Raw genomic sequence first — 26,379 nt, forward strand, 5'->3', positions numbered from 1 at the left:
CTGTCGGCCCCCCAGCTTCATTTCCACAGTGTCAGTTGAAGGTCAGGGAAAGGGTGAGGATAAACTGGGTGGTCAAGACTGCACAGTGTAAGACATTTATGGACTTCTATCTCCATCAGCTTCTTGTCAAGAGACCGATGTTACGCCTAGGAAGTGGTTTTTTCTTTCATTCGCTGAGTAGTCAAATTCCTTCTGTCCAACCACAGGGCACACATTGGAGGGCAAATGGGAGGCGACTGGGATAAATCAAGGGGTGTGGCCTGTTGCTGTCCATCACTGGCCACCTGCTTGGTACCCCTGAAACCAGAGTTTTTCTTCCAGGAGGAACTCGCCGGAACTCAGTTCCGGCACCTCTCAAGTCGGCGCCGTTGCCATTCTAAGAGAATGAGGGAGGGGTTCGTGGTGAGTTCCGGCACCTCTTTTTCTAGAAAAATAGCACCGCCTGTTACACTTTCTGACTGGACCTCCTTGTGGAGGCCTCTTGAACCGCTCTCCTGTCTTTGCGCAGAGCCAAGGGAGTGCTTATTCCAGAGGAACGGTGCCAAGAGGGTGATACACACTTCCACTTGGCAGCCATGTGAAGTGAGATTGCTCCCAGGGGAGAGGCTCAGAAAGAAATCCCCCGTCTCGCCTGGGGGTGCCCCTAACGGCCACCAAAGCATTGTGGATTCCGCTCCTGTATCACCTTAAACCGCAGAGAAGGCAGACCTATCGGGAAGGCTGGGGCGGAGGTGAAAGGTCAAGGAAGCAGCTCCCCTAAGGAGGCAAGAGGAGGGGGAGTCCACCCACCCCAAAGGTTTCCTGGGCACCTTGCTAGTGGGTTCTCCCTGCCTCCCCAAAATCCTTCAGCAGTGGATTTCGTAAGCAATCTGAGGCTGGAACATGAGTCCCTGGTTGACAAAGAGCTCGCTGGCTTCCGGGGGGCCATCTTCTTCCCCTTCCAAGGTCTGGGTGGCTTGATCCTGCAGCTGCTCAGGGAAGGCCCCCACCAGGCCCTGGGGGTCCTTGTAGGTGGCGAAGAGAGGCTTGTTGCGGTCAATGACAAACATCTCATGGCCCCTCTCGTCCCGGTACTCCTCCAGCTGGGCGAAGGTGGTAGGCCCATCCGAGTAGTCGTTGACATAGAGGATGTTCTCCTTTTTGGCCTTTTTCCGCTTCCGGTGCTTCCGGTAGATCATGATCACCAGGAGGAGAGCCACCAGGGCCAGAAGGGAGATGGCCACTGCGATGGCCGTCTGCGTGGCCATGCTGAGGGCATTGAAGTCCATGCTCTCCATGTCGTACAGGGGCTCCTGGCTGATGTCCACCGAGGCCGGGTAGCCACGTGACGTCTGCTGCTGTTGCTGAGAGAGGTTGACCATGAGGTGGAAGAGCACCCGGGCTGTCCCGCCCGGGTTGGAGGCCTCACACTCGTACTTGCCGGCATGGGCCACCGTCACGTTGTTGAGGAAGAGCATCCCGCTGCCTGTGTCCGACTGCTCAAAGCGCTCCCCCACGCTGCGCTCACTCAGGGCAAAGGTCCCGCCTGGGAGCCGGGAGCCACTGGCCCTGGCACCCCCAGCCCCCCGCCAGTGCACCAGCTTGCGCCACGTCACCAGGGGCTGCGGGTAGCCCGAGGCCTGGCAGGAAACGCGCAGGTCGTCACCCAGCCGCGCCGTCACTTCCAGGGGCTCCACCTGCACGACCGGCGGGATGCAGACGAGGCTGTTGCCGGAGACGTCCCTCAGGCTCTGGTACGCCAGGCGAGGGGGCTCTGCGCACACGATCTTCTTGTCCTGGGGGCTCAGGAGCCGCTGCCCATCCTCCTTGATCCAGGAGCTCAGCCAGTGCAGGGAGCAGTCACATCGCCAAGGGTTCTCTGCCAGGAGGAAGGAAGAGAGGGAGGGAGAGAAAGGGGGGTGGGTCTGGTTACAAGTCAGGGTCACCCCAGGAGTCTCCCACTGCCTCCCCAACACTTTCCATTCCACAGCCCCATGCAAAATAAGAACATAGGGAGAACCTGCTGGATCAAGCCAATGGCCCATCCAGCCCGACATCTCACATCAGCCGACCAGATGCCCCTATGGGAAACCCGCAAGCAGGATTCAAGCACAATAACACACTCCCCCCCCACTCCTGTGGTTTCCAGTAACTGGTATGTAGAAGCCTTGCTGCCTCCAACCGTGGAGGCACAGCCTAGCCATCCTGGCTAGTAGCCACTGATATCCCTCTCTTCCTCCTCCTCCATGAATCTGTCCAACTCCCTTTTAAAGCCTTCTAGGTTGGGGGGGGGGCATCCCTGGCTCCTGTGGCTGGGAGTTCCATAGTTTAATTACAGAAGGAAAAGCCAGGAGGTCTCCTTGCAATACCCAGCCTGCATTATTTCCCTATGGGATTTGGAGTGGAATCCCAGAATGTTCCTGCCCCCCTCCCACAGTTGTAAGGGCACCTCCATAATACTCAGGCAAACTAACAGAGGCTTCGCCCAGATCCTGGAAACGGTAGCTGCTTGTAGGGCAGGCGTGAGGAACCTTTTCCAGCCCAGGGGGCCACATTTATTTTTATTTCATAAAATTTGCACACTGCTTGATTGTTGAAACAACAACACTCAAAAGTTGTTTATAAAGAGGATAAAACAATAAAAATTACCAGTAAAAAAAAAAACTTTTAAAACATCCAGAATATAAAATCAGCAATAAACTAAAAACAGGATTAAAGCACACCTCAGCATTCTACGTGTATAAAAAAGAATGTTTCTGGCAGGTGCCGAAAAAAGTAGAGGGGAGGCACCTACCTGATGTCAATAGTCAGGGGGTTCCAGAATGCGAGTGCTGCTGCACAAAAAAACCACCATTTCCTACAAAAACATCTTTTTGGCTCTTGCAAAGATTTCCTCTCAGCCTGACATGCCTGCATCCCTCCTGCCTGCCCCAACTTTTCTACCTTGGGGGCAGTAAAAGAAGTAGGCACCAGAGGCCCACTTTGAAATGGCTGAGCTAGCACGAGCACTTCTGGCCTGCAGGTGGCGCCAGAAGAGCTGGCAGCGGGGCTCACCTGTCAATCGCAGCACCTGAAGACTGATAAGGGGCCGGAGAGCCACCCGGCTGATGGTGCGCAGGTTGTTCTTGCTGAGGTCGAGCAGCGCCAGCGAGGTCAGACCGGCCAGCGCCTGGTCCTCTAGAGTCTCTATGCTGTTCTCCTGTAAGTGGAGCTCCTGCAACCTCTGCAAAAGAGAGAGTCAGGTGGCACCTTAGGTAGAAAGCAGGTCGGGTGCCGTTATCCACTTCTTTCTTGTTTTGGTACCACTGCTGTTTGGGCTGTTTGTCCCTCATTTGCTTGCCCAGCCTATGCAGCCCCATGCAAATTGGTAGCTCATGGCCAGGAGTCCAACCCCCTGCAAGGCAGGAATCACAACTAGAGGATGCAAGACAGATGGCATTCACCTTCTGCTTAAAAACAGGCCATGAAAGAGAGCCCACAACCTCCCGAGGGAAACCGTTCCACTGTCAAATGGCTCTTACAGACGGAAAGGTTTTTTTCCCTGATGTTTAGTCAGAATCTCCTTTCTTGTAACTTGAATCCACTGATTTGGGTCCCGTCTTCTGGAGCAGCAGAAAACAAGTTTGCTCCATATTCCATGTGACAGCCGTCTAAGGTGGCATTGAAGGTGGCTATCAGATCTCCTTAAAGTCTCCCTTTTTCCAGGCTAAACATACTCTCCTCCCTCAACCATTCCTCATGACACTTGGGGGCCCTTTGCCATCGCTTTACCAGACCCTTTACCATCTCGGTCACCCTCCTCTGCACACCTTCCAGCTTACCAACATCCTCTGTCAATTTTGGTGCCCAGACCTGGACAGTTTAATTGCGTATTGAAAGTCCTTGCTGTCCCTAATATTAACGACAAGTACTTGAACTTGCTTTTAAAATTTACACAACTGACTTTGTATTGCGGCATCCTATATAATAAAGTGCAAGTGTCTCTGCGTCCAGCCCCTGTGTCCGTGGGATTGCGCTACTGCACATGTGCCCCACAGACAGCCGTTGGGACTTGGAGCGCAGAGACGGAACGCGTTGGCCGGCGCATAAGGGAGCTCAGCCTCTCGACGTTCGGAGCAGCTCTCGCGAGAGAATCCAGAGGACGCGTGAGATAGCCCCATGGTCACGAGCGAGCGTGCTCTGTCTCCACGCAGGCGCACTCGCGAGGCCGTTTACTTCTCGCATGGACTTACTTCTAAGCGGCAGTGGCCGTTACAAGTGGCGGCGGGCAAGCAATGTCAGCTCTGCGCATGTCCCCGAGGTTGCTAGAGCAACAGGTCTGTTCTAGCACCCGTTAATTTAACGGGCTTCATGACTAGTATTTCCATAATTCTCTGTTGCTTACAGTAGGAATTAGCTAAGATTTGGGTCCTCCAAGTCATTCATCTATTTGCACTAAGCCACTGCAGATCAGGGATGAAAGTGACACGAGTTGCTCAAACCCTAATACTGAGCCTCAGTTCCCTCATCCATAAAATGGGAACAGCAGGGTCCTAATGCAGAAAACATGGTTGTTTCTGGGAGGCACAGTGGGGCCACCTTGATGGACAATGGCTCACTTTCAGGAATGCCCCTGTGGGTTCTCACCTCCAGGTCACAGAAGGTGAAGTCGGGGAGCCGGGTGATCTGGTTGCCTGCCAGGTAAAGGACTCGCAGGTGCTCCAAGCCCTTAAAGATGCTGCTGTTGATGAGGTGGATGCGGTTGCCATTGAGCGCCAATTCCAGCAGCCGGTTCTGGTTGCGGAAGGCGCCTGGCTCCAGGGCTGAGATGGTGTTATTCTGCATGTAGAGGTATTGCAGGCCCGAGAGAGACGCCAGGTCTTGCTGGTGAATCTGCGTGATGCCGTTGTCCTGAAGAAAAACTGTCTGCAGTGGGGAGAAAGCCGGGGGGGGGGGATGCCATCAGTTAAACCCTCAACGTAGTGTCAGCTCTTGGAAGAACAACAATCCTATTTTCTTGTCTGACTTCAGATTGAACCTCACCATGTTCTGATGTCTATGTACTACAGATCTTTAATAGCAAACCACCACCTGATTCATTTTGCTTCTTTATAAAATATTTTGATTACTTAATAAAGCTCTAAAAAGAAGAAGATAGTAAATGAGTGGGCATGGGAGAGGATGTGCTCTTTCATGTGCGCAGGTTGCATTGGGAGCCCAAAGGCTTGGTGGTGGTAGCAATGTGTCTGCGTTCACACACTTTGGTTTTTTATATAAGCTTTCCATTTTATTGGTTTAATATATTTGTTCTAGCTCCACATCCCAAAGGGTCTGAGCTGGCTGCAGCAGATTAAAAACAAATCTATACCAGGTATACACACACACACACACACATATAAAACCCCACCACCACCCGGATTCAAACACACCAAACTGGCAGTCTATTAAAAAGTAATTCTTGACACTTGTATGCACCTCAAGAAAGCATTTCCATATTCATTTACAATTTTGTAGGTTATATTGGCTCAACACCAAATCAGTCATTGTGTATGCTATTTCTACAGAGATTCCAATTTTGGTGTTTTCGGAAAGACACCTGTCAGAGGTTCTTGCGACTACTCTAGAGTAACGACGCTCCGCATCCTTGTCTTTAAACAGTTTTTATTAGTGCAGGCTATTTACAGTGAGCTGGATATGTACAGCATGTCTGCTCAGTCCGATGCAGAATCTGGCACTCGACCGCCCCTGGACCTCCTCCAACATAAGAGTCTCGGGACAGCAAATCTTTCCCCTCCTTCTCCTGCGTAATTCCGGAACCGGAGGAAAAAGGGGTCTACGCTCCATGTTTTCCTTCTCCCCCCCTTTCCCCCCCCCCCCTCTTCCTCCCTCCTGTGTAGCAGGGGTCTCCCGTGCTGCCAGAGCCCTGGCCCTCTCTCCCCACTTCTTGACTGGACTCCTGAGCTTCCTCGCTGCTATCACTGCTTGTGGAGGAGCTGCTTCTGATGAGGGGAGGAGGATCCCTATATTCTTTTCCCCTTACATCACCGTTCATTGTTCTTATTGTTAACGTTTGAATTTATTTATTTTTGAAAGCAAGCAAACATCTGCACTGAATGGACAACAGTATTGTGAGGTAGGTTAGGTTAGGTTGAGACAGGAAACCTGGCCCTAATGGTCACCCCCCCCAGTGGTGCTGGGAGTTGGGCTTCCTCCCACCTGAGCCTTACCTGGGTGGAGGGGTGGATGCTACCTGGGATCTCTTTGAGGCCCAAAGAGCCGCACTCCACGGTCATGCTGTAGCAGCGACAGGTGGCTGGGCAAGTGCGGGCCTGGAGTGCCAGGAGACCCAACAGCAGGAGGGAAACAAGCGTGGGCTCCACCGGAGCCATCCTAGAGCAGCTGCTGGCAGGAGAGAGAAAGAGAAAGAGATTGAATGCCTGTGTTTCTATGCTGCTTTGCAGTCAAATTGATCCCAGAGCAGCTTAACAAACAATAACAGAACAGAACAGGTACAGCATAAATCACATAACAAATGTTCAGTAAAACATCTATAAAATAGTAGCAAACCAGCAACTAAAGAAATAAGCTAAACATCACAATTACAGTGTAAGCCATATTACATGATTAACAAATCAATAAGGCATTCATGATCTATAAAACAGTATTGACAAAATAATATAAAAACTATTACATTCAGACACTCCCTCCCCCCCCCATGACTCTTGAGTCCCTGCCAGAGTAAAAGACGCAATTTAAATAAACATATAATAATTGTAATATTTCACTCTATTCGGTTCATTAAAATACACATACACATCCATCATACAGGAGGAAGCCATCTAATAGAAATACCTAAAACAGGAACACACACCACAGAAAATCCACAATAGGTTATGGCAGAGGCCCAACAAACCACAGAAGAGAAACAGAATCACAGAACTGTATCGCTATGTTATTATTTTATCTCTCCTCTCTTCCTAAGAGTTAAAGATGTTGTACATTGAGGTTTTCCCCCTCCGACATTTTATCTTCACAACAATCCTGTGAGGAAGTTTAAACTAAGCCAATAATAAACAAACAAACAAACAAACAAACAGCTGCAAAGGCCTATTGGTCCTCCAGATATTGATGGACCGCAACTCCCATCATCCGTGGTCACTGGCCATGATGGTTGGGGACTGATGGGAGTTGGAGTCCAACATCTAGAGGGCCAAAGGTATCCTGCTCTGGCTTAAACCATTCCCCAAGGAGGACGACAAAACCTGGTGTCTTGCCAAAGGCTTCAAGGAAAACGGTTTTGGGAAGGGATTTGAAGGAGAAACAATTTAGAAAAATACACTCAGTAAAACTTTTCCTTATCACAACTTCCTCTGAGCTACGTTCTGGAGGAGGTGAAATCCCACAAGCAGCTTACATTGCAAATAATGTACTTGTATGGATGTTGCGGAATCTCCTTTTTAGAGCTGGCAGGTGCCTTCTTTGCCAACCTTTTGAACGCTTGCTGAAAATGTTTCCATTCCTCCACGCCTACACAGGCAATTAAGAAGACATCCTTCCAATTCATGTCTGCTTTTAACTTTTCTATGATTTTAAAAATATTTTTATTTATCATTTTATAACAATTCAATTTAAATGTATATAATACAACAAATTAACCAAGAATAACAAAAAAAAAACCCAAAAGTGACAGTTTGTTTTCTGTTTTCTAAGCATTTCTGTGTTTCTTTGATAAAAGCTTGGAAGTACTGAGGCATATGGCATCTTTTGGTCAAGTAAGTCCCTTCTAATATATTTTTAATGGTTTTTATTGTATGGGTTTAAACAGGCAGGCAGGCAGACATGTCCTGGATACATTCTTTGCCTCGCAGGATGAAGGAGGGCGATGTGCAATTCCCCTAAGAAGACTCCTCCATGCTCAGTCCAAGAGTCCAGCATTCATTTTTTTCCCAGTGACCTTCCAGATGCCTAAGAAAACCCCGCAAGCAGGAAAGGCACACTCCTGCACTCAAGCATTCTTTCCTATCCTCCCCAGCAACTGGGAGTCACAGGCAGGCTGCCTCTGATCCACAAGGACACAAAAAAATATCATTGTGGCTGGCAGCCATCAATAGCCTTCCACTCCTCCAAGAATTCTTCCAATCCCCCTTTGAAGCCGTCCAAGCTGGTGGCCATGCAAAATCTCGTGAACTCCACAGTTCCACTACGCACTGTGTGATTCAGTCCTTGCTCACCCCGGGAATTGCTTTGGTATCGAGGATTCTTTGCAGTTGGCCCTACAGCTTGTCTACTTGCATGACCACCATGTCAACAAAACAGGGGAGAACCTCTTTGGAGAGAGGCAGACCATCTGGGGTCTTTGTCTTAGTGTGGGCTGCTATTTCCCCTCTGGGATGATAGCCCAATGGACCCTCTGGGTTCAGCCGTTGGCTGTAACCAAGGTACCGAAACCATGGCAACAAGCATCTAAAAATATAGGTACCAGTAGATGCCGCTGATGTTGCTGGATCCTTGCCGCCAGGTGGAAACTGCTTGCAGAGCTGGACTGGGGTGAAGCTGCAAAAAGGAGGCCGGAGAAGTAGAACAGACTCACCTTGCACCCCCTGGCATCTCGGCTCAGCACGCCACCATCTCACCTTCTCTACTGCCCCTTAGCTGGGGAGGGATAGCTCAGTGGCTCCTAAACCCATTAGAGGCTTTGATCAACGTCACCAACAATCAGGAAAAAGCACTATAGTGCTAGAGGCATCCTAATGAGAGATTAGGGTGAGGCAGCAGACATGCTGTGGGGGGCAATGGTCTTAAAGTCTCCCCTGGCTCTGGTTCCAGAGAAGAGGATCTAGCCAGCTGGGTGAAGATAGGAAGAGGGGGAAGAACAGATGGGGGTATGGATGCTGCCCTCTGAGATTTGGTAGGTGGTTTGTGCCAATCTCTGGATGCAGCTTCCTCTTAATTTCTCCATCAGCCTCAAAGCTCTTGTTCTTGCATGCCTGTCCATCTCTGCTTCGCCAACCCCTAGCTATGGGTCTATTTTGATACGCAACTTTGCACTCAAGCAATCTCCTGCTGCAAAAGTGATTATCGCTGCTGTGGTGTTACAGCAATGGTTTACTATTCATGCGCCGATGCTCTGGCAAATGCACATTATGTTTTAGGTGTGCATTGTATTGATATTTCACACTGCAGTGATTATACATGCATTTATTGCATTCTTGTTATCTTTTGAATCTCCTCTCGTTGACCTTGTTTTCCTTCAGCACATCTGGTTTTGTGATCTGTGCCTTGAAACTTCTGTGTAGCTCAGCGCAACTTGGCCAAATCGTAAGCCACAGGGAGAAAGGCCATCATAGTTTAGTGGTAGAGCATCTGCGTTGCGTGCAAACGGTCCCAGGTTCAATCTCTGGTGTCTCCTCCAGGGAGGGATGAGAATGTTCTGTTTGAAGTCCTAGAGAACCTATACAAGCCAGTGCATAGGAAATATTGAACCAACAGATGGGCACACACTGCGTACACACCTTGCATTTAAAAACACATCCTGGGAACAGTACTTTGTTAAGGTGCTGACCTTTAAAGCCCTAAACGGCCTCGGTCCAGTATACCTGAAGGAGCGTCTCCTCCCCCACCGTTCTGCCCGGACACTGAGGTCCAGCGCCGAGGGCCTTCTGCCGGTTCCCTCACTACGAGAAGCCAAGTTACAGGGAACCAGGCAGAGGGCCTTCTCGGTAGTGGCACCCACCCTGTGGAATGCCCTCCCACCAGAGGTCAAAGAGAACAACAACTACCAGACCTTTAGAAGGCATCTCAAGGCAGCCCTGTTTAGGGAAGCTTTTAATGTTTGATGGATTTCTGTATTTTAATATTTTGTTGGAAGCCGCCCAGAGTGGCTGGGGGAACCCGGCCAGATGGGCGGGATATAAATAATAAATTATTATTATTATTATTATTATTTGTGCTGGGAACTGAAGCTCTGCAAAGGGTACACTACATTTCTCATGGGGGAGAGTAAAGTGCTTTAAATGTATGGTGTGTACATAGCCTCAGTACAAGGCAGCTTCCTATGACTCCAGGCCTTTTTGATGCCAAAGCTAATACAGCCAACTCTGCTGTGATTACATATTGATGGAAAAAGCTAGTTTGGAACACAGCCCTGATTGCAATGACAGGGACAGCCTTCCTTGCTTCTTAAGTGGCCTCTCTCCCTTTCTCCAAATCCTTCCGTGGACTCTCTTCTGTGCCCCAACAGCACAGGAGGAAGTGCTGGCCACCAACTTGGATGGCTTCAGAAGAGGATTGACACATTCATGGAGGAAAGGGCTATCTGTGGCTACTAGCCATGGTAGTTATACGCTGTACTGCCACAGTTGGAGGCAGCAATGCTTCTGAATACCAGTTGCTGGAAAACACAGATTCTGCTCAAAATCAATTCAGTTCCCCTGTTCAGCCTTTTCTACCACACTGTTGTTATTGCAGCAACAAACATGGCCGAGCGAGTTGCAGTTGTGCAAGAACTGAGCCTTTTTGGGGTGTCCTGACTCACAGAAGGGTACCCTGCTGAACTGGGCCAAAGACCCACCTAACTAATTTCAGCCTTCCACAACGCCCACCTAATCTAGCATCCCACAGTAGCCAACCAGATGGCTGCAGGGGCACCACAAAGAGCATGAGGGAAATACCCCCCACAGTGGTTATTCCTCAGCAATAGGTATAGAAAGGCCTGCTGCCTCTGGATCCTGGAAGGAGCATACAACCATCACCAACAGCTAATGTTATGATAGGCTGCATCAACAGAAGTCTAGTGTCCAGATCAAGGAAAGCAATAGCACTGCTCTGTTCTGCCTTGGTCAGAGCCCACCTGGAGTCCTGTGTCCAGTTCTGGGTGCCACAACTTTAGAAGGATATTGACATGATAGGAGGTGTGCAGAGGAAGGAGACCAGGATGATCAAGGGTCTGGAAACACAGCCTCAAGAGGAATGGTTGAAGGAGTTGGGTTTGTTTTCTGTTACTCAAGAGGGCAGGGCCCCAACCCAATGGATTCAAGTTACAAGAAAGGAGATTTCGACTGAGCGTTAGGAATAACTTTAAGAGCTGTTCAGCAGTGGAACTGACTCCTTCTGAGGGCAGAGGGCTCTCCTTCCGTGGAGGATTATAAACAGAGTTTGGATAGCTATCTGTTAGGGATTCTTTAGTTGTGATTCCTGCGTTGCAGGGGGTTAGACTAGATGACCCTTGGGGGTTCCTTCCAACTCTACAATTCTATGACTATCATGATGAGGAGCCATCAGGTCCCTTTTGCTGCTCAGTCACTTGCCCAGCTGAGGTGGTGTTGCTCTTCCCTGCTAGCCTGAAGGGCCCCCTTTCACTGCACGCTTCTGTGCCATCTCTTGCTCAGTTAATTGCCTCCTGCTCTCTTTAATGCATAATAAATAATGAGCAAGCAAGGCCTTATTAAAATTTCATCGGGAGTTTGCAGCCGCTGCAAGAGATTGGGGTAAAATGGGAGGGGGTGCCCTCCATCTGTTCATTCACAGAGGCAGCTCGGCCTCCCAGCAGATGAATTAGAGAGAGGAGGATCCAGCTATATTATTCAGCCATTACTCCATGAGAAACCTCCATCAGGATCTCGCTGGGATGCTGGAGGGAAAGGATGGAGGACAAGGAGGCAAACATCCTCCTAATGCCACTCTATAAATCCAAAGCACATCCACAGTGTCAAAATACTGGCTGCGGGCACAGTCCTCTCTGCTGCATAATTGCTAACAAAAGGGCGCCCTGCAGTGCCTGGAAGCCAAAGGCCCTGATCTCTTTTCAGTACAGCGGCTTGGCCACAAAAACCATAAGAGCACCTCTGAGTAAATGCAGAGTGTCGACTGAGTGAATCCAACCAAGCCTTATGAGGAACAGTTAAATGAGCTGGGTATGTTTAGCCAGGAGAAGAGAAGATTGAGAGGACCGAAACCAATGGATTCAAACTACAAGAAAGGAGATTCTGCCTAAACATTAGGAAGACATTTCTAACTGTAAGAGCTGTTCAATACTGGAACAGACCACACTATTTAAAGCACATTCCCTGCCACAGAAAAAGAATCATGGGGACTGCAGCTTTCCCTCAAAGAACTAAAGTTCCCAGTGCCCTTAAACTACGGTTCCCAGGATTCTGGTTGGGGGTGTGTGCTTTAAGTATATGGTGTAGGCTCAGTCTAAGAATGAAGTACAGTACTGTACTGTAATGAACTGAAGAGAGATCCTTCATTGACGGAAGTTGCTCACTGGGAACTCTCCAATGTGCTGAAGCCACCAACCCACCTTCCTCTGTGGGCTTAGAGCAGGACAGCAGCTCTTGTCAGGCTTTTGCACAGTTGCAAAGCTTTGCTGCAATGCCAGGATCCTTTGAAACAGCACCCCCAGGGCAGCACTTTGCAAAGCCAGCCTGGAAACATTATTTTGTTGGCACTCAGTACCAGACAACTCTGAGGGCGGCGAGGGCATCCACAAAAAGCAAACCCAACAGGGAAACCTACCACTTTGCATTTACATAATAAGCTCATCGCAGGGAGGACAATTTTCCTGTGAATGCACCAGCGTGTGGCTTGAGTGGGGTAAGCAGGGAGAGAGAGCATGTTAGCTGGGAGGCTCCATGCAATGGGAGAAATGGAAAATGCAAGCCTCGCAAATGGAAACATATGTTCAGAATTAAAGGGAAATGCAGGTCTTTTGGCTTTGAGCACACTTCTAGGTGTGCTGGCTGATAGTTTAGAAAGTTGATGTAAGTTCAGTTTATTGCTATTCTAACTGTGCTCAGTTTATTGCTATTTTAACATTCCCAAAGTCTTTAATGGTTGTTGTCGATTCTTATATTGATAATTTCATTGTTTTATCTTTTCTGGCAAGCCATTCTGAAGGGACATTTTTATAATCAAGCAGTGTACAGAGTTTACAAAATAAGTAAATAAAATAATCAGTAAGTAGGGCAGACTTTGACAACCTGGTTTTGGGCTAAAACTCTCACCAGCATGTTGCATAGCCTTAGAAGGGGCTACAGCCATGGGCCTGTCCTGAAGATAACTGGGGAATTGGAAGAGGGGAGCTGGAGCTGGACGGGCTACTGGTCTGACTCATGCATTGTGGCAGGTTGAACTAGATGACCATTTGTGTGTCACCCAGCTCTACATTTCTATGATTCTGTACTTCATCTGTTCCACCTGCGCCTGAAGGATGCTCATGAGGCCACCTCCTTAATGTGAGAGAAACATTCTTGCTAAACTGAAAAACAAAAAGTCTAACACCCACTCGAGTGCCAACAGGAAGCTGCTCTGCTCCTCACAGGAAGTCCCCCTCTATTTTGTCATCCAACATTCCTTCCTCCAGGACACGGGTTCAAAACACCTACTTGGTTATGAAGCTCTTATGGTGGCTGAGGGCAAGTCACTCTCTCTCTCTCTCTCTCTCTCTCTCTCTCTCTGTGCTTCTTCAACTTTTAAGTGGTAGTAACAGCAATCTACCTTGGGATATTGTTGTGAGAGGCAGACATGCCACAAAGACTAGATGACACGTGGGAAGTCTGGAGCGCTTATAAATAGGACGGAGCTATAATGTGTTTTTAAATTATTGTAATCCGCTCTGATCCTCAAAAGATAGGGTGGGGATTAAATAATATTATCAGCCTCTTAATAATGAAGGATTAGAAAGGATCCTCCTTTGAGATTATAATGGATCAAGCATGATGGTTCACCATAAAGCTGAAACAAGAGGGGGGGACCCCAAAACCTGACCTTGAGGCCTGGCATGGCAGAATTGTGGGGTAGAGAGAGGTTGGCATAGATAAGGAAAGAGGGACTTGTTGGGATTGAGCCATTGTGAAGTTTATATAATAATCAATGGCATGCAGAAAGAGGCTAGAGAAAAGTTTCTCTCTCTTGCAACACCAGAACTGAATGTTGGCAGTTTCAGGAATGTTGTAATGTATGGGGACTGATTTATAAATCTGGGGACTGTCCACAGGAAATGGGGACGTCTGGTAACCTTACCATTGGGGTATCTGGTTGGCCATTGTGAGAACAAGAATACTGGGATGGATGTGACATTGGCCTGATCCAGCAGGACTCTTCTTGTGTGAGGGGATCATTTCCATTTTCCCAGTGCTGACAACATTTAACATGGTATTCTGGGCTGGTGGACTTTTACCAAAGCAAGCCAAGAGCCTTGGACGGCTGCTCCACTTACACAGACGGAGAGACTGCCACAGAAGCATGCTGGGGCACAAGGAGACTTCTTCCTGAATTGGGTCCCCTCTGCATTTAGAGAGCTGCAAATAATTCTAAAGCAGCTTAATGGTATGGGGAGGATTTGAGAGCCAGTCTGCTAAGGAGACGGATTAGCCACCAGCAAGAAGCAGCAGCCCTGCCAGGACACCTGGTTCCCTAGGAAGGGTGGTGAAACAACATGGCTCAACTGTCTATCACAGGCAGGGAGGGCACACAAGCTTCAAAAGCCTAGAGTGTCAACAAGAAGCCACGAAGACATGCCTGTGAGGAAGAGGGAAGATGTAAACACTTCTTTTGCCCAAGTTTTCAAGCTAATTGGTAGTATATATACTGAGACATCTATATTTATCCAAGTATATATGATATATTTTAATTTTTAAGCATATATTGTAACTGGGAACAGAGGTACCAATCTTCTACAGAGCCAGACACTTTGTCTTATCTAACTCCATACTGTCTAACACTGAGAGGCAGAGGCTCATATTTATCCCCACTCATGGGTTTTTTTTAATTGGGAGAAACATTAATATATTAGTGGTCTGTCTTATACTCATCCATTAAGTAGACTTGTTCCTTTTACTATGTTAGCCACCTTGAGGAACAAGAATGCAATGAATAAGTTCAATAATTAACTAATAAATAATAACAATACTCTACAAATGCAGAACAAACCAGCAGCTGATGCAGCAAGGCTACAAGAAAGTTCTCCTACACAACCCCCATAAAATAAACGAGAGCCACACAAGAGCATCCCACCAGGGCTTGCAAGAGAGAACTATAGATTGACATCAATAGGTGAAGAGGTATAACAGGAAGGGTTCCCTATGTGAAAAAGCATGCTACTGTTAAATAGCAAATAAGTACACATGTTAAAAAGGAATGTACACGAGCTGAGGATGTTTGCTTGATGGGATCATGCATGTTCACCTCTGTGAAATGCAATTTAAGAACATAACTATGTACACTTTTTTTTTTCATTTCACTTTTAAGTTGTATACAGTGGTACCTCTGGTTAAGAACTTAATTCGTTCCAGAGGTCCGTTCTTAACCTGAAACTATTCTTAACCTGAAGCGCCACTTTAGCTAATGGGGGCTCCTGCTGCCACCGTGCTGCCAGCGCACAATTTCTGTTCTCATCCTGAAGCAAAGTTCTTAACCCGAGGTACTATTTCTGGGTTAGCGGAGTCTGTAACCTGAAGCATCTGTAACCCAAGGTACCACTGTACCGCTATATTAGAAAGGCTATATTACTATACACAAGGCGGTTTATAAGCTGGGGGGGGGAAACAAATATACAAGATCACACATCATATAGCAATCAGATGCAACACAAATAAACCATAGTAAAATATATAATTATGAGTATGTATGTATGTACATACATACATACTATGTATGTGCTATGGTCCATGGGGTCACGAAGAGTCGGACACGACTAAACAACAACATGTATGTATGTAAAGCAGCATCACCAACATGCTTAGAGATGCCCCCCTTCAAGCCACTGGGCATCTCTTATTTCAATATGACAGTTCATATAAATGCATTTAATGTTCTAACTTGCCCAGCACTACCCAGCACTGCTGAACTATGCTCCACCCCAATCTCATGCTGCCAGGTTTGTTTGAAACCAGCTTGGTGGAGGAGATGCAATCTCTTCTGGTGTATCTGGGGGGCAGGAGAAGGGAGGAGAGAATATGTGGGGCGAGATGTGCGGCAAGGGGACCACAACATGGTTGGCGTATTTATTGCTGGCACTTCTGCCAAGCAGGTCTGCTGTTGCCATGGAGCAGGCAACTGGCTGCAATGCCCACTAAGTTGGGAGACATCAGGGGAAGGGGTGGCAGAACCAATGCCATGCTAAGCAGGACCCCTGGGGCACAATTCCCTCACTCTGCAGTCACGGTGGCAGGCTCCTGTCAGACCAATTTAGGGCGTTTCACAACAGAGGCTTGAGGATGCATTTTATCCTCTGGAAGGCTGCATTTGCAAATGTTGTTGGTATTAGGTAAGAAAAATAAAGAGAAAGGTATCTACATCTAATGTGCATTCAAACTAATGTTGGTTTTTTACATCCACAGTACAGTCTGCCCTCCAATGACCCCCTGTTTACCAGGGGCAGCCTCTGAATTTTCTGGTTATTAAAAAAAACAACCCTTTGTTGCTTCTGCAGGAGACAAATGCTGTCAGTGTGCACTAAAGTTCTTCGCATTTCAGGCTTCCCACCTGGATCTCTAGAACTTAAGTATTTGGGGGGAGGAGAGAGAGATTCATTTTTATTCCATGTACATACGGTTGCAGCTACCCTACATATGCAACTAGATTATTTGCAAGATTAAGCACTCATTTTTAAAAAAAAAACAAAGAAAAGCTACGATCAGTATAATATGTACATCAGCCAGAGAAAAGCTTTCCAACAATATTTGAGGTGGCTGTGAAGGGTGTGTGTGTGTGTGCGCGCGCACACACACACACACGCACACACACACACACACACACTCAAGGAACAACCCTTGTTGTTCCAAGGGTTCCAAGCACCCCAAAGCTGTCCTGGTTTTCATCTGCAAAATACTGGAGGGTATTAATTATTGACTATACATATTATCATTTTTCTTCTGAACAGTGTCTCCCCTTCCCCAGAAAGAATTGTGTTTTGGAGCAAGCCATTCCAGGCTTATGGTCCCTCCAGACATCCTTTCCATTGTGCACTCATGATGATCTGCACTCAGAATGGTATTGGGGCTGTTAGACAAGATTCTGCTTTCAACACTGCTTGCACCTGCTAAAGTTTTGGGGTGCAGGTACTGCTTCATTTCCAATCAGTGCATGTCCCTTCCTGCAGAAAACCTGTAACTTTTTACCCCACAAATGCTCTGGAAGGGATTTCCCCAACACACTTTTGTTGCACTGTAGACACAAGACTCCTGCAATAATGTGGTAATAATGAGGCAATAATAAGGCAATAATAAGGAGGCAATAATGTGGTAATGTTGGGGGAGCATCACAATACAGGACAGTGTGTGGATGGTTCAGTATAAACCCACCACCACTAATGCACTATTATTGTGTCAATGGCATGTCACAGAACCCATCCTCCAAAAAGCAACAGTCTGGAAGAGACCTTCTATTGTCGTCTCCCTGGACCACAGTATACATGTGTGCTAATACTGTTAGGCACACCATGTATATTGATAGCACCATATAAATTATAAAATTGACACTGTAGAGTATTATTATTATAATTATTATTAATTGAATTTATATACTGCCCTATACCTGGAGGTCTTAGGGCAGCTCACAGAACAAAATAAAAATATAAAACCACAAAATATATAATCAAAATAAAAAGAACAACCCAATAACCCCCCCCCAAAAAAACCCACATTTTAAAAGGGCATAGGATGTCAATCAAATCAACCAAAGGCCTGGTTATAAAGGAATGTTTTTGCCTGGCTCCTAAAGGTTTATAATGAAGGCGCCAGGCAAACTTCCCTGGGGAGAGCATTCCAGTGATGGGGAGCCACTGCAGAGAAGGCCCCGTTCTCATGTTGCCACCCTCTGGACCTCTCAAGGAGGAGGCACACGAAGAAGGGCCTCAGAAGATAATCTCAGGGTCCGGGTAGGTTATTATAGAAAGAGGTGACCCTTGAGGTATTGCAGTCCTGAGACGTGTAAGGCTTTATAGGTCAAAACCAGCACTTTGAATTGGGCTCGGAAACAAATTAGTAGCCAGTGTAGTCAGACCAGGATCGGTGTAATACAGTATGCTCAAACCATCTTTCTCCAGTGAGCTACCTGGCCGCTGAATTCTCCACTAGCTGAAGTTTCTGAACCATCTTCAGAGGCAGACCTACATATAACACATTGCAGTAATCTAACCTTGAGGTCATCAGAGCATAGACGACAGAAGTTAGGATGGAAGGCACTCTGGGCCACTGAGGCCACCTGAGCCTCGAGTGGCAGCAAAGGGCTCAGGAATAACCCCAAGCTACGAACCTGCTCCTTCAGAGGAAGTATAACCTCATCAAGAGCAGGACACCTGGCCACCCACCTGATCTAAGGAGCCACCCACTAACAGTGTCTCCGTCTTATCTGAACAGAGTTTCAGTTTGTTGGCTCTCATCCATTCTATTACCGAGGCAAGACACTGGTCCAGCACTTCCACTGCCTCATCTGCAGGTGTAAAGGAGAAAGAGCTGAGTGTCACCAGCATACTGCTGACAACGCATTCCAAATCTCTGGATAACCCCACCCAGCGGTTTCATGTAGATGTTAAACAATGTGGGGGATAGGATTGAGCCCTGCAGGACCCCACATTGAAGGTTCCACAGGGCTGAAAAGTATTCCCCAAGCAACACCCTCTGGGAACGACTGTCCAAGTAGGACTGGAACCTCCGCAAAGCGGTGCCACCCACCCCTGGTTCGGACAGAAGGATACCATGGTCGATGGTATCGAAGGCCGCTGAGATGTTGAGAAGAATTAACAAGGACATGTTTCTCTTGTCTCTCTCTCTCAACAAAGGTCATCATACAGGGCAACCAAAGCAGTTTAAGTGCCAACTTTTGGCACAGCATCCAACTTTTGTCAGAAGAAAAACAGCATCACCTGTTTTCACGTTAAAACATACACTCTTGCTATAACCAAACGCCACTGAAAAACAGTTTGCATTCAGTGAATCCCTAAATACCACAATTTCTCACAATGTATAAATATGAGCATAGCCTAGCAGTGGTCAGATCCAGTATCTCAGAAGTAGTTAACTTCTTAAATGGGAGTTCAAGAAGTGCACCTAGGAGGCAGCAGGACCCTCAGACTCAGGTTTGGTCTCCACAGCCTAGCACACAGAGATGGAACATGGCAAGCTTCATAAGAAACAAAAAAAAGTTGTGCTGTCACAGGGAAGCTGCACCTGTTGGATTTCAGTTTGCTGCACAGGCTGCCAGAAAGAAGCTGCTGTTCCCAGTGCTGGAGAGCTATTCTGCAACAAAAGCCTCAATCCTTTTTTTCTTTTCTTTTTGGCATGTGTCTGTGGTCCCAGCCTTTGCTATATACACAAGGAAGCACAGCACTCCCTATTTGTTACTATAGCTCCATCATTTGCTGTTGAGTAGCTATGGCAACCTGTGTGAACCAGGGTAAGGGAGCAGACAACCACTCACAAGACTGTGCAAACATTGCCTAATCAATAAAGCTGGCAAACAGGGGCTTGCAAATTGGGCTGCACACGCCCTTCATTTAATTCTCTCTTTTTCTAAGAGGATTTCATGAAAGGAGTACAGTACAAACACTTATTCTGAAAGGAGTTAACCCTACTCCCAAAGCATTATCTCGTGTGAACCTTATCAGAGAACATATCACAGTTCAGAGGCTTATCAGAACACATCACAGCTCAGAGCAGGGTGCTTGCTTCACATGAGTACAGGCCCTGGGTCAATCCCAAGGCATGTGCTGATGTGAAGCAAGTGCCCTGCTCTGAGCTGTGATGTGTTCTCTGAAAAGCCTCTGGATTTTGATATGCTCTCTTTGGGTTTGGGAATGTCCCCTTCCTGACACCCTAGAGAGTCTGCCAGTCAGTGCAGACAACACTAAGCCAAATGGACCAAGGGGTCTTAACTTGGTACAAGACAGCTTCTTGTGATCCTGGAACCCAGGCCACTTTCACTCCCCTTCCCAGGATGCCTCCGTCCAACAGAGACAGCAAGTTTTTCTTTTTCAACCATGGGAGACATCATTCCCATGAACTGGGGGAATGTGGCTCCCTGGTGCAGGGTGGGGTCTATAAAGGGGCCTTTGGCATCCCCTTGGATGTTTTGGGCTACAATGCTCACCAGCCCCAGCCAGCATGTCCAGTGGTCAGGGATAGTGGGTGTTGCAGTCCAAAACATCTGGAGGATACAAAGTTGCTGAAGGTAGCTGTAAAATGTTTCTGAAGGGATTTCCCTCCCCTGGAACTACCTTGGCTTTGCATATATGATGCTTGATCTCTGGCTTGCCCTAATTCCATCTCCCCTCCTCCCTTTCCCCCTCAATCATGTTATTTATTACATGTGATCATTAATGAATACACATACCCAAGGACCTGTGTGCATGCAAAATCTTTTAAAGGAGTGGAAAAACCCACCAAACAATTCCCCTGCAATACCAAAAGACAACTCTCACAAAGAAGCCCACAAATGTTACTAATCCATAATAATTTGGACTACAATGTGTGGCTACATGCCTGCACTGAGAGCGCCAGTTACCCTCAAGATTACAAAAACTTTCCTTGTTGACCTGGAAGAGGTATTTCTTCCCTACAGATGGCAAAACAATCAGCTATTTACAAACCAGCAATACGTAACAGGGGAAAACAAGAAGAAGAAAATCCCCTCCCCATTCAATTTAAAATACTGTACTATATTGAATTCAAAGTTACCGTAACTCCACACACCAGTGGAAACCCAAGCAAGAATGCCCGCCTGGGCTCAGAAGTCTGCTCTTAAGAAGACAAGATGTCTCTGCCTGTCTTTCACCCTTTGCATGTGGCTCAAGGATGGGGGCCTTCTCACCAGCCCAAAAAGGCGATGGGGTGACTTAAAGAAGAAGCTGGCTTTCAAAGTAAGTGTGCAAGGTCTCAAACCACATCAGACTTCATAGATTAAAGGCATCAGGTTCAACGGTACCAGTGAGGGATGCCAATCGGCCCCATGGAGAATGATTGCGAAACCCTTTTGCCAAGGCTCACTGGGAGCGGGGGAATGGGTACCAAGGGGAGCCCCTGTATGCAACCTGAGGTGCACCCCACCATCCCCAGAGCTGCGGTAAGAGACCCTGATATGCTTGTTGCATGCTTAGAGGTCTGGGTTCAAATCCCAGTTCAGACCTGGCCAGGGGGGAAGGGCAGTTGCATCTTTTGGAGAAACACCTGCATCTCAGTTTGGACATCGAAGGTCCCAGCCCTGGCAGCTCCACTCACACAAGGGTCAGGGATTGGGAATGGACCTCTCTTCCTACCTGAGATGCCTCCAGCAAGCCCTGCTGCTAACAGGGGTGTAAAGGCAATAGATCTTCCCCCTTAACCTGGCTGGATCAGCCCCATCAGCTGGCAGTCCAAGGAAGATATGGGGGGGGGGGAGAGGATGCTCTGAGCCTGGAGGCTGCCCATCCTGGCCTGCCATCCATGCCCTCCTGCCGCAGCCCTGCCTCCCACCCCACTCTCCTCCAGAGCCCAAGCGCTGCCCCCTTTCGAGGGGAGACCCTTCGGGGGCCGTTTTGCCTCCCCCCCCCGAATGACTCTTCCAGGGAGCAGCGCGGCTGAGAGAGGCGGCTCCTTGTGGCGGGGAGTCCCAGAGGCCCCATCATCTCCCCTGCCTTGACAGACGTCGCTCGGCGCGGCGCGACCCCCCCCCCCGCCCGCTCCCGAGTTACCTCAGGGCGAGACCCGCGGGTGGTTGGGAGCCGCCGGGCCCTCCGCCGCCGCTGCCGCCTCTCCGTGCCCGGCAGCAGGAAGGCACGCAGGCCGGCCGGCTCCCCTCAGCTCCCCCGCCCCGAGAGCGGACCCCGCCGGCGAAGGTCACCGGGGCTCACCTGCAGCAGCGCCGCCGGGCCCCTCTCCATGGCATCCGCCCGGCCTCGCAGCAGCACCAGAAGGGGGCAGCAAGCCGAGGGAAGGAAGGGCTGAGGGGGCGTCCAGAGGACGAGGGGCCGCCCCGACACAGACACCGACACAGACGCCGCTCGCTTCAGCGCGCTTCTACCGCCCGCGCGCGCCCCGCTCGGTCTTTTAAGCGGCTCGGAGGCCCCGCCCCGCGCCCGCCGCAGCCAACCACGCCGCGCCGATGTGACGTCAGCCGGGCCGCCGCTCCGGTTGGGCAGCCGGTGGCGACCTGCCTGCACGGGCGGGCGGAGGAAGCCCCGCCCACCCGTTCCGGAGGGAGGAGAGGGAGGGGGCGGCAGCGCAGGGCACGTGGGCAGCCACCATAGCTGCCAAGTTATCCCTTATTTTAAGGGATTTTCCCTTATGCTGAATAGGCTTCCTCGCGAGAAAAGGGAAAATTTGGCAGCTATGGCAGCCACCCAACACGCCCCCCCCCCGCACCTTTGGGTGGGAGGCTGTCGAGGGACAGGCCGGGCATCATCGCCCCAGGGAAGACCAGGAGTGGCAACATGGGGTGGAAATGATTCACTTTGGAGGGTCATCCCAGAATCTACGTTGACCCCTCTCCCATCAGGGGCATAGTCCAGTTTTATTGTGTTTATTGTGTACGTACAGAAACTGAAGAATTTTTTTTTCATTGAAATGTAACTTTAATAAAAATGTATGCAAGTTATTAAATGGAAAACAGGCTTGGTTAAAAAGAAAAACCCAAAAAGAAAAAAACACACAATGGTATTTAACTCCTAGTAGGCTTGCTAAGTTTTACAAAATAAAAACATTCCTTCCAGTAGTAGCACCTTAGAGACCAACTAAGTTTGTCATTGGCATGAGCTTTCGTGTGCATGCACACTTCTTCAGATACACTGAAACAGAAGTCTCCAGACCCTTATATATAGTGAGAGGGTGGGGAGGGGTATTACTCAGAAGGGTGGTGGGAATGGGTGATTGGCTGATAGTTGTGGTAAACCTGTGGACAACTGTTAACAACTATATATAAGGGCAGGCATCCCCAAACTGCGGCCCTCCAGATGTTTTGGCCTACAACTCCCATGATCCCTAGCTAACAGGACCAGTGGTCGGGAAAGATGGGAATTGTAGTCCAAAACATCTGGAGGGCCGAAGTTTGGGGATGCCTGTATAAGGGTCTGCTGTGCATGCACACAAAAGCTCATACCAATGACAAACTTAGTTGGTCTCTAAGGTGCTAATGGAAGATTTTTTTTTACAGTGGTACCTCGACTTACGAAGGCGATCTGTTCCGCGGCGCTCTTCGGAAGTCGAATCCTTTCTAAGTCGAAGCGTCCATTTTGCGCATGCGCAGACTTGCGCGCGCGACGAAAATACTTCCAGGTTTGCGGACTTCGGAAGTCGAAGCCTTCGTAAGTCGAGGCATTCGTAAGTCGAGGTACCACTGTATTTTGTTTCGACTACAGCAGACCAACACGGCTACCTACCTGTAACTAAGATTTACAAGACAGATTTGGATAAGTGCTGGAAGTGATGAGCCTGCTGTGCTGGTTGGAAACTATGGTTACCAGATTTTTTTTCAAGGAATCCAGGAACACTTCTTTTCTTTTTTAAATTTCATGCTTTATTATTTTAGGAAAGGGTTGCCCAGAGTTCTTGACCTTTGGGGGCAGAGGAAGCCCAAAGTTGCCGGGTGTGTATTGGGAAAAAGTCTGGTAACCCTATTTTAAACCTCTGGGAAAAACTCTGGAAAAGTGACTTGAAGTTCACAGCATGTTATTCCCTGAAGGAGAACGACTTGAAAATGATTTACAGGTGGTATTTATCTCCAAATAGGCTTGCTAAGATGTATAAGACTGAATCAGATAAGTGCTGGAGATGCAAAGAACCAGGAACGTCTCTTCACCAATGCTGAGCTAGACAGGCATATTGGTAATGGCTTGCCTCTCCAAAGTGCGCCAGGTCCTTATCCGAGAGATCCTGTTTGCAGATGACTCAGCCTTGGCAGCACACTCCCAAGGCAGCTCTACAGAGACTCATCAGCCGTTTTGCCCAAGCCTGCAGGGAGTTTGGCCTGACAAAGACCAGCTTCCTGGGTCAGGATGTCGACAGCACTCCACACATCAGCATTGGTGATCACACGCTTGAGGTGGTAGACGAAGGAAGAAAAATACATGAGTAAAACAAATCATTACCTACTTCTGCATGGGGATTCTAATGCCTAACAGCAACTGTGAAATGTGGGAGATGGACACAATTAGTCCATAGTAGAAAAGATGTGATCATCTGCATGGAAGTGTAATGCTAAAACCATTTTCTAAGAATAGACCACCAACGCTTCCCCACCCCACAAATTAACTAATATAAAAGCCCCGCTGAACCCCACTCCCAAATTGCTGGTGACAGAAGAAGCTTTTAAGAGGTCACAATCTACTAAGTAGATTCTACATCAGGCATCCCCAAAGTGCGGCCCTCCAGATGTTTTGGCCTACAACTCCCATGATCCCTAGCTAACAGGACCAATGGTCAGGGATGATGGGAATTGTAGTCCAAAACATCTGGAGGGCCGAAGTTTGGGGATGCCTGTTCTACATAGTATTACTCTTCTTGCTCACTCACTCACACATATAGGCTGTGTGCAAGCCATACTTTTAAAGCACGTCTTTTCCCACAGTATCCTGGGAAACTGCAGTTTATCCCTCATAGCTACAATTCCTGGCACCCTTAACATTTCCCAGGATTCTTTGGGGTATCAAGTGCTTTAAATGTATGATGTGTGCACACAGCCACATACACAAACCAGCATCGCCTGAGCTCTGCGAGTGTGGCTTTCTCCCGATTGAAGTGCAGATTGTTTGAGGACCCGGACATTCACAGGGAAACCAAAATGCTTGTTCACAAAGCTATTGTACTACCAACCGTACTGTATGCCTGTGAAACATGGGCCACCTATAAACGCCAACTCCTCAAAAGATTTCATCAACAGTGTCTCTGGAATTTTTTTTACACATCACTTGGGAAGACAGGTGAACTAATGGCAGTGTGTTGGAAGAAGCAAAGATCACCCGTGTCGAAGCAATGATTCTTCATCATCAACTTCGTTGGACTGGTCATGTTGTGCAGATGCCTGATTATCGTCGTCCAAAGCAACTATTCTATTCCGAACTTAAAAATGGAAAGTGTAATGCTGGTGGTCAACAAAAGAGGTTTAAAGGCTCTCTCAAGGCAAATCTTTAAAAATGTAGTATAAACACCGACAACTGGGAAACACTGGCCTGCGAGCACTCCAGTTGGAGAACAGCCTTTACCAAAAGCGTAATGAGCTTTGAAGACGCTCAAACTCAGGACGCAAGGGAGAAATGTGCTAAGAGGAAGGCACGCTTGGCAAATCCACACCGTGATCAACTCCCACCCAGAAACCAATGTCCCCACTGTGGAAGGACGTGTGGATCCAGAATTGGCCTCCACAATCACTTATGGACTCACTGTTTAAACCGTGTTTATGGAAGACAATCGTACTCGGCTATGAGGGATTGCCAAAGAAGAAGAAGATACCTAAATAAGTTTCCACATTTCCACCTGGAATTGCAAAGAAAATTTGCATTGTTTTGGGACTTTTTAGCCTACAGGAAAGACGAGTAAGAGGCAAAATTATAAAAGTTGATAAGATTATGCATGGCATGGAGAGAGTAGGTAGAGAAAATATTTTCTCCCTGTCTCATAAAACTAGAACTCAGGGACATGCTGTGAAGCCGAATGTTGGAAGATTCAAGAGAGATAAATGAAAGGACTTACTCATGCAGCGCAAACTAGGGAGGCAGTGATGGTCACTAACCTAGGTGGATTTAAAAGAGGGGGAGACAAATTCATGGAGAGGTGGATATCGCAAGACGGGAGAGAGGACCCTGGTGATCAAATCCTGCTTGACGGTTTCCTGACAGAGGCAGCTGGTCAGCCACTGTGAGAAAAGGATGAGGGGACTAGATGGGCCACTGGCCTGATCCAGCAGATTCGCCTTACGCCCTTCTCCCCTCTCACGCCACTAGGGCAACTGCTCGTGTCACACTGCGCTCCCCACGTGCCCCCAGAAACAGCTTAAGGCCAGCAGCTGTTGCTGCTGTGCGGAATCAATAACTAACAGCAGCTGAGATTTGAGATGCAGAACGGAGGCTGAGGGGTGACAATGGGTGGAGGGGGGGGGGGAGAGAGAGAGAGAAACTGACAGCTTCAAATGAGTCAGAGAAATTGACCTGGAACAGGGAAGGCAACCGCGGACGTGCAGAAGGAGCAGGCTGTGTGAGGGGACCCAAGCAGAGAAAAGTGAGGAGAAAGAAACGCCTCCAGGATCAAGCCAATGACCTATCTAGTCCAGCATCCTGTTCTCACGGTGGCCGACCAGATTCCTGTGGGGAACAAGAACAGAAGCACTCCCCCCCCCCCAGCAACTGCTATTTGGAGCCATTGCTGTGGAGGGAGGGCAGAGGCATCCAGGCTAGTAGCCATCGGCAGCCCTCTCCTCCTCCACAAATTTGTCCAATCCTCTTTTAAGGCCATCTAA

The 26,379-nt window shown here is 48.3% G+C and overlaps 2 protein-coding genes across 2 annotated transcripts; one reads left to right on the forward strand and one right to left on the reverse strand.

Moving 5' to 3' along the window:
- Window positions 1-700: 700 nt before the first annotated feature.
- LRRC24 (leucine rich repeat containing 24) lies at window positions 701-6,416 on the reverse strand. The gene is made up of 4 exons (XM_035125432.2): window positions 6,186-6,416; window positions 4,606-4,884; window positions 3,034-3,202; window positions 701-1,858 (listed from the first exon to the last, which is right to left on the reverse strand). The coding sequence occupies exons 1-4, from the start codon at window positions 6,345-6,347 to the stop codon at window positions 846-848; spliced, it is 1,623 nt and encodes a 540-aa protein (XP_034981323.2). The 5' UTR covers window positions 6,348-6,416; the 3' UTR covers window positions 701-845.
- A 14,539-nt stretch (window positions 6,417-20,955) lies between these two features.
- Window positions 20,956-22,180, forward strand: LOC132592578 (serine/arginine repetitive matrix protein 1-like). The gene is made up of 2 exons (XM_060278183.1): window positions 20,956-21,018; window positions 21,500-22,180. The coding sequence occupies exons 1-2, from the start codon at window positions 20,956-20,958 to the stop codon at window positions 22,178-22,180; spliced, it is 744 nt and encodes a 247-aa protein (XP_060134166.1).
- The last annotated feature ends 4,199 nt before the right edge of the window (window positions 22,181-26,379 follow it).

The sequence above is a fragment of the Zootoca vivipara genome, chromosome 8 (assembly GCF_963506605.1).
Source record: "Zootoca vivipara chromosome 8, rZooViv1.1, whole genome shotgun sequence".
Lineage (NCBI taxonomy): Eukaryota > Metazoa > Chordata > Lepidosauria > Squamata > Lacertidae > Zootoca > Zootoca vivipara.

Excerpts from the sequence above, each read along its gene's own strand:
- LOC132592578 (XM_060278183.1), top strand. The coding sequence starts at position 20,956 with ATGGGTACCAAGGGGAGCCCCTGTATGCAACCTGAGGTGCACCCCACC. Across the intron at positions 21,019-21,499 it reads CCACCATCCCCAGAGCTGCG|GGAGCAGCGCGGCTGAGAGA; the intron begins GTAAGAGACCCT and ends TGACTCTTCCAG.
- LRRC24 (XM_035125432.2), bottom strand. The coding sequence starts at position 6,347 with ATGGCTCCGGTGGAGCCCACGCTTGTTTCCCTCCTGCTGTTGGGTCTC. Across the intron at positions 4,885-6,185 it reads GCATCCACCCCTCCACCCAG|ACAGTTTTTCTTCAGGACAA; the intron begins GTAAGGCTCAGG and ends TCCCCACTGCAG. Across the intron at positions 3,203-4,605 it reads TCACCTTCTGTGACCTGGAG|AGGTTGCAGGAGCTCCACTT; the intron begins GTGAGAACCCAC and ends TCTCTTTTGCAG.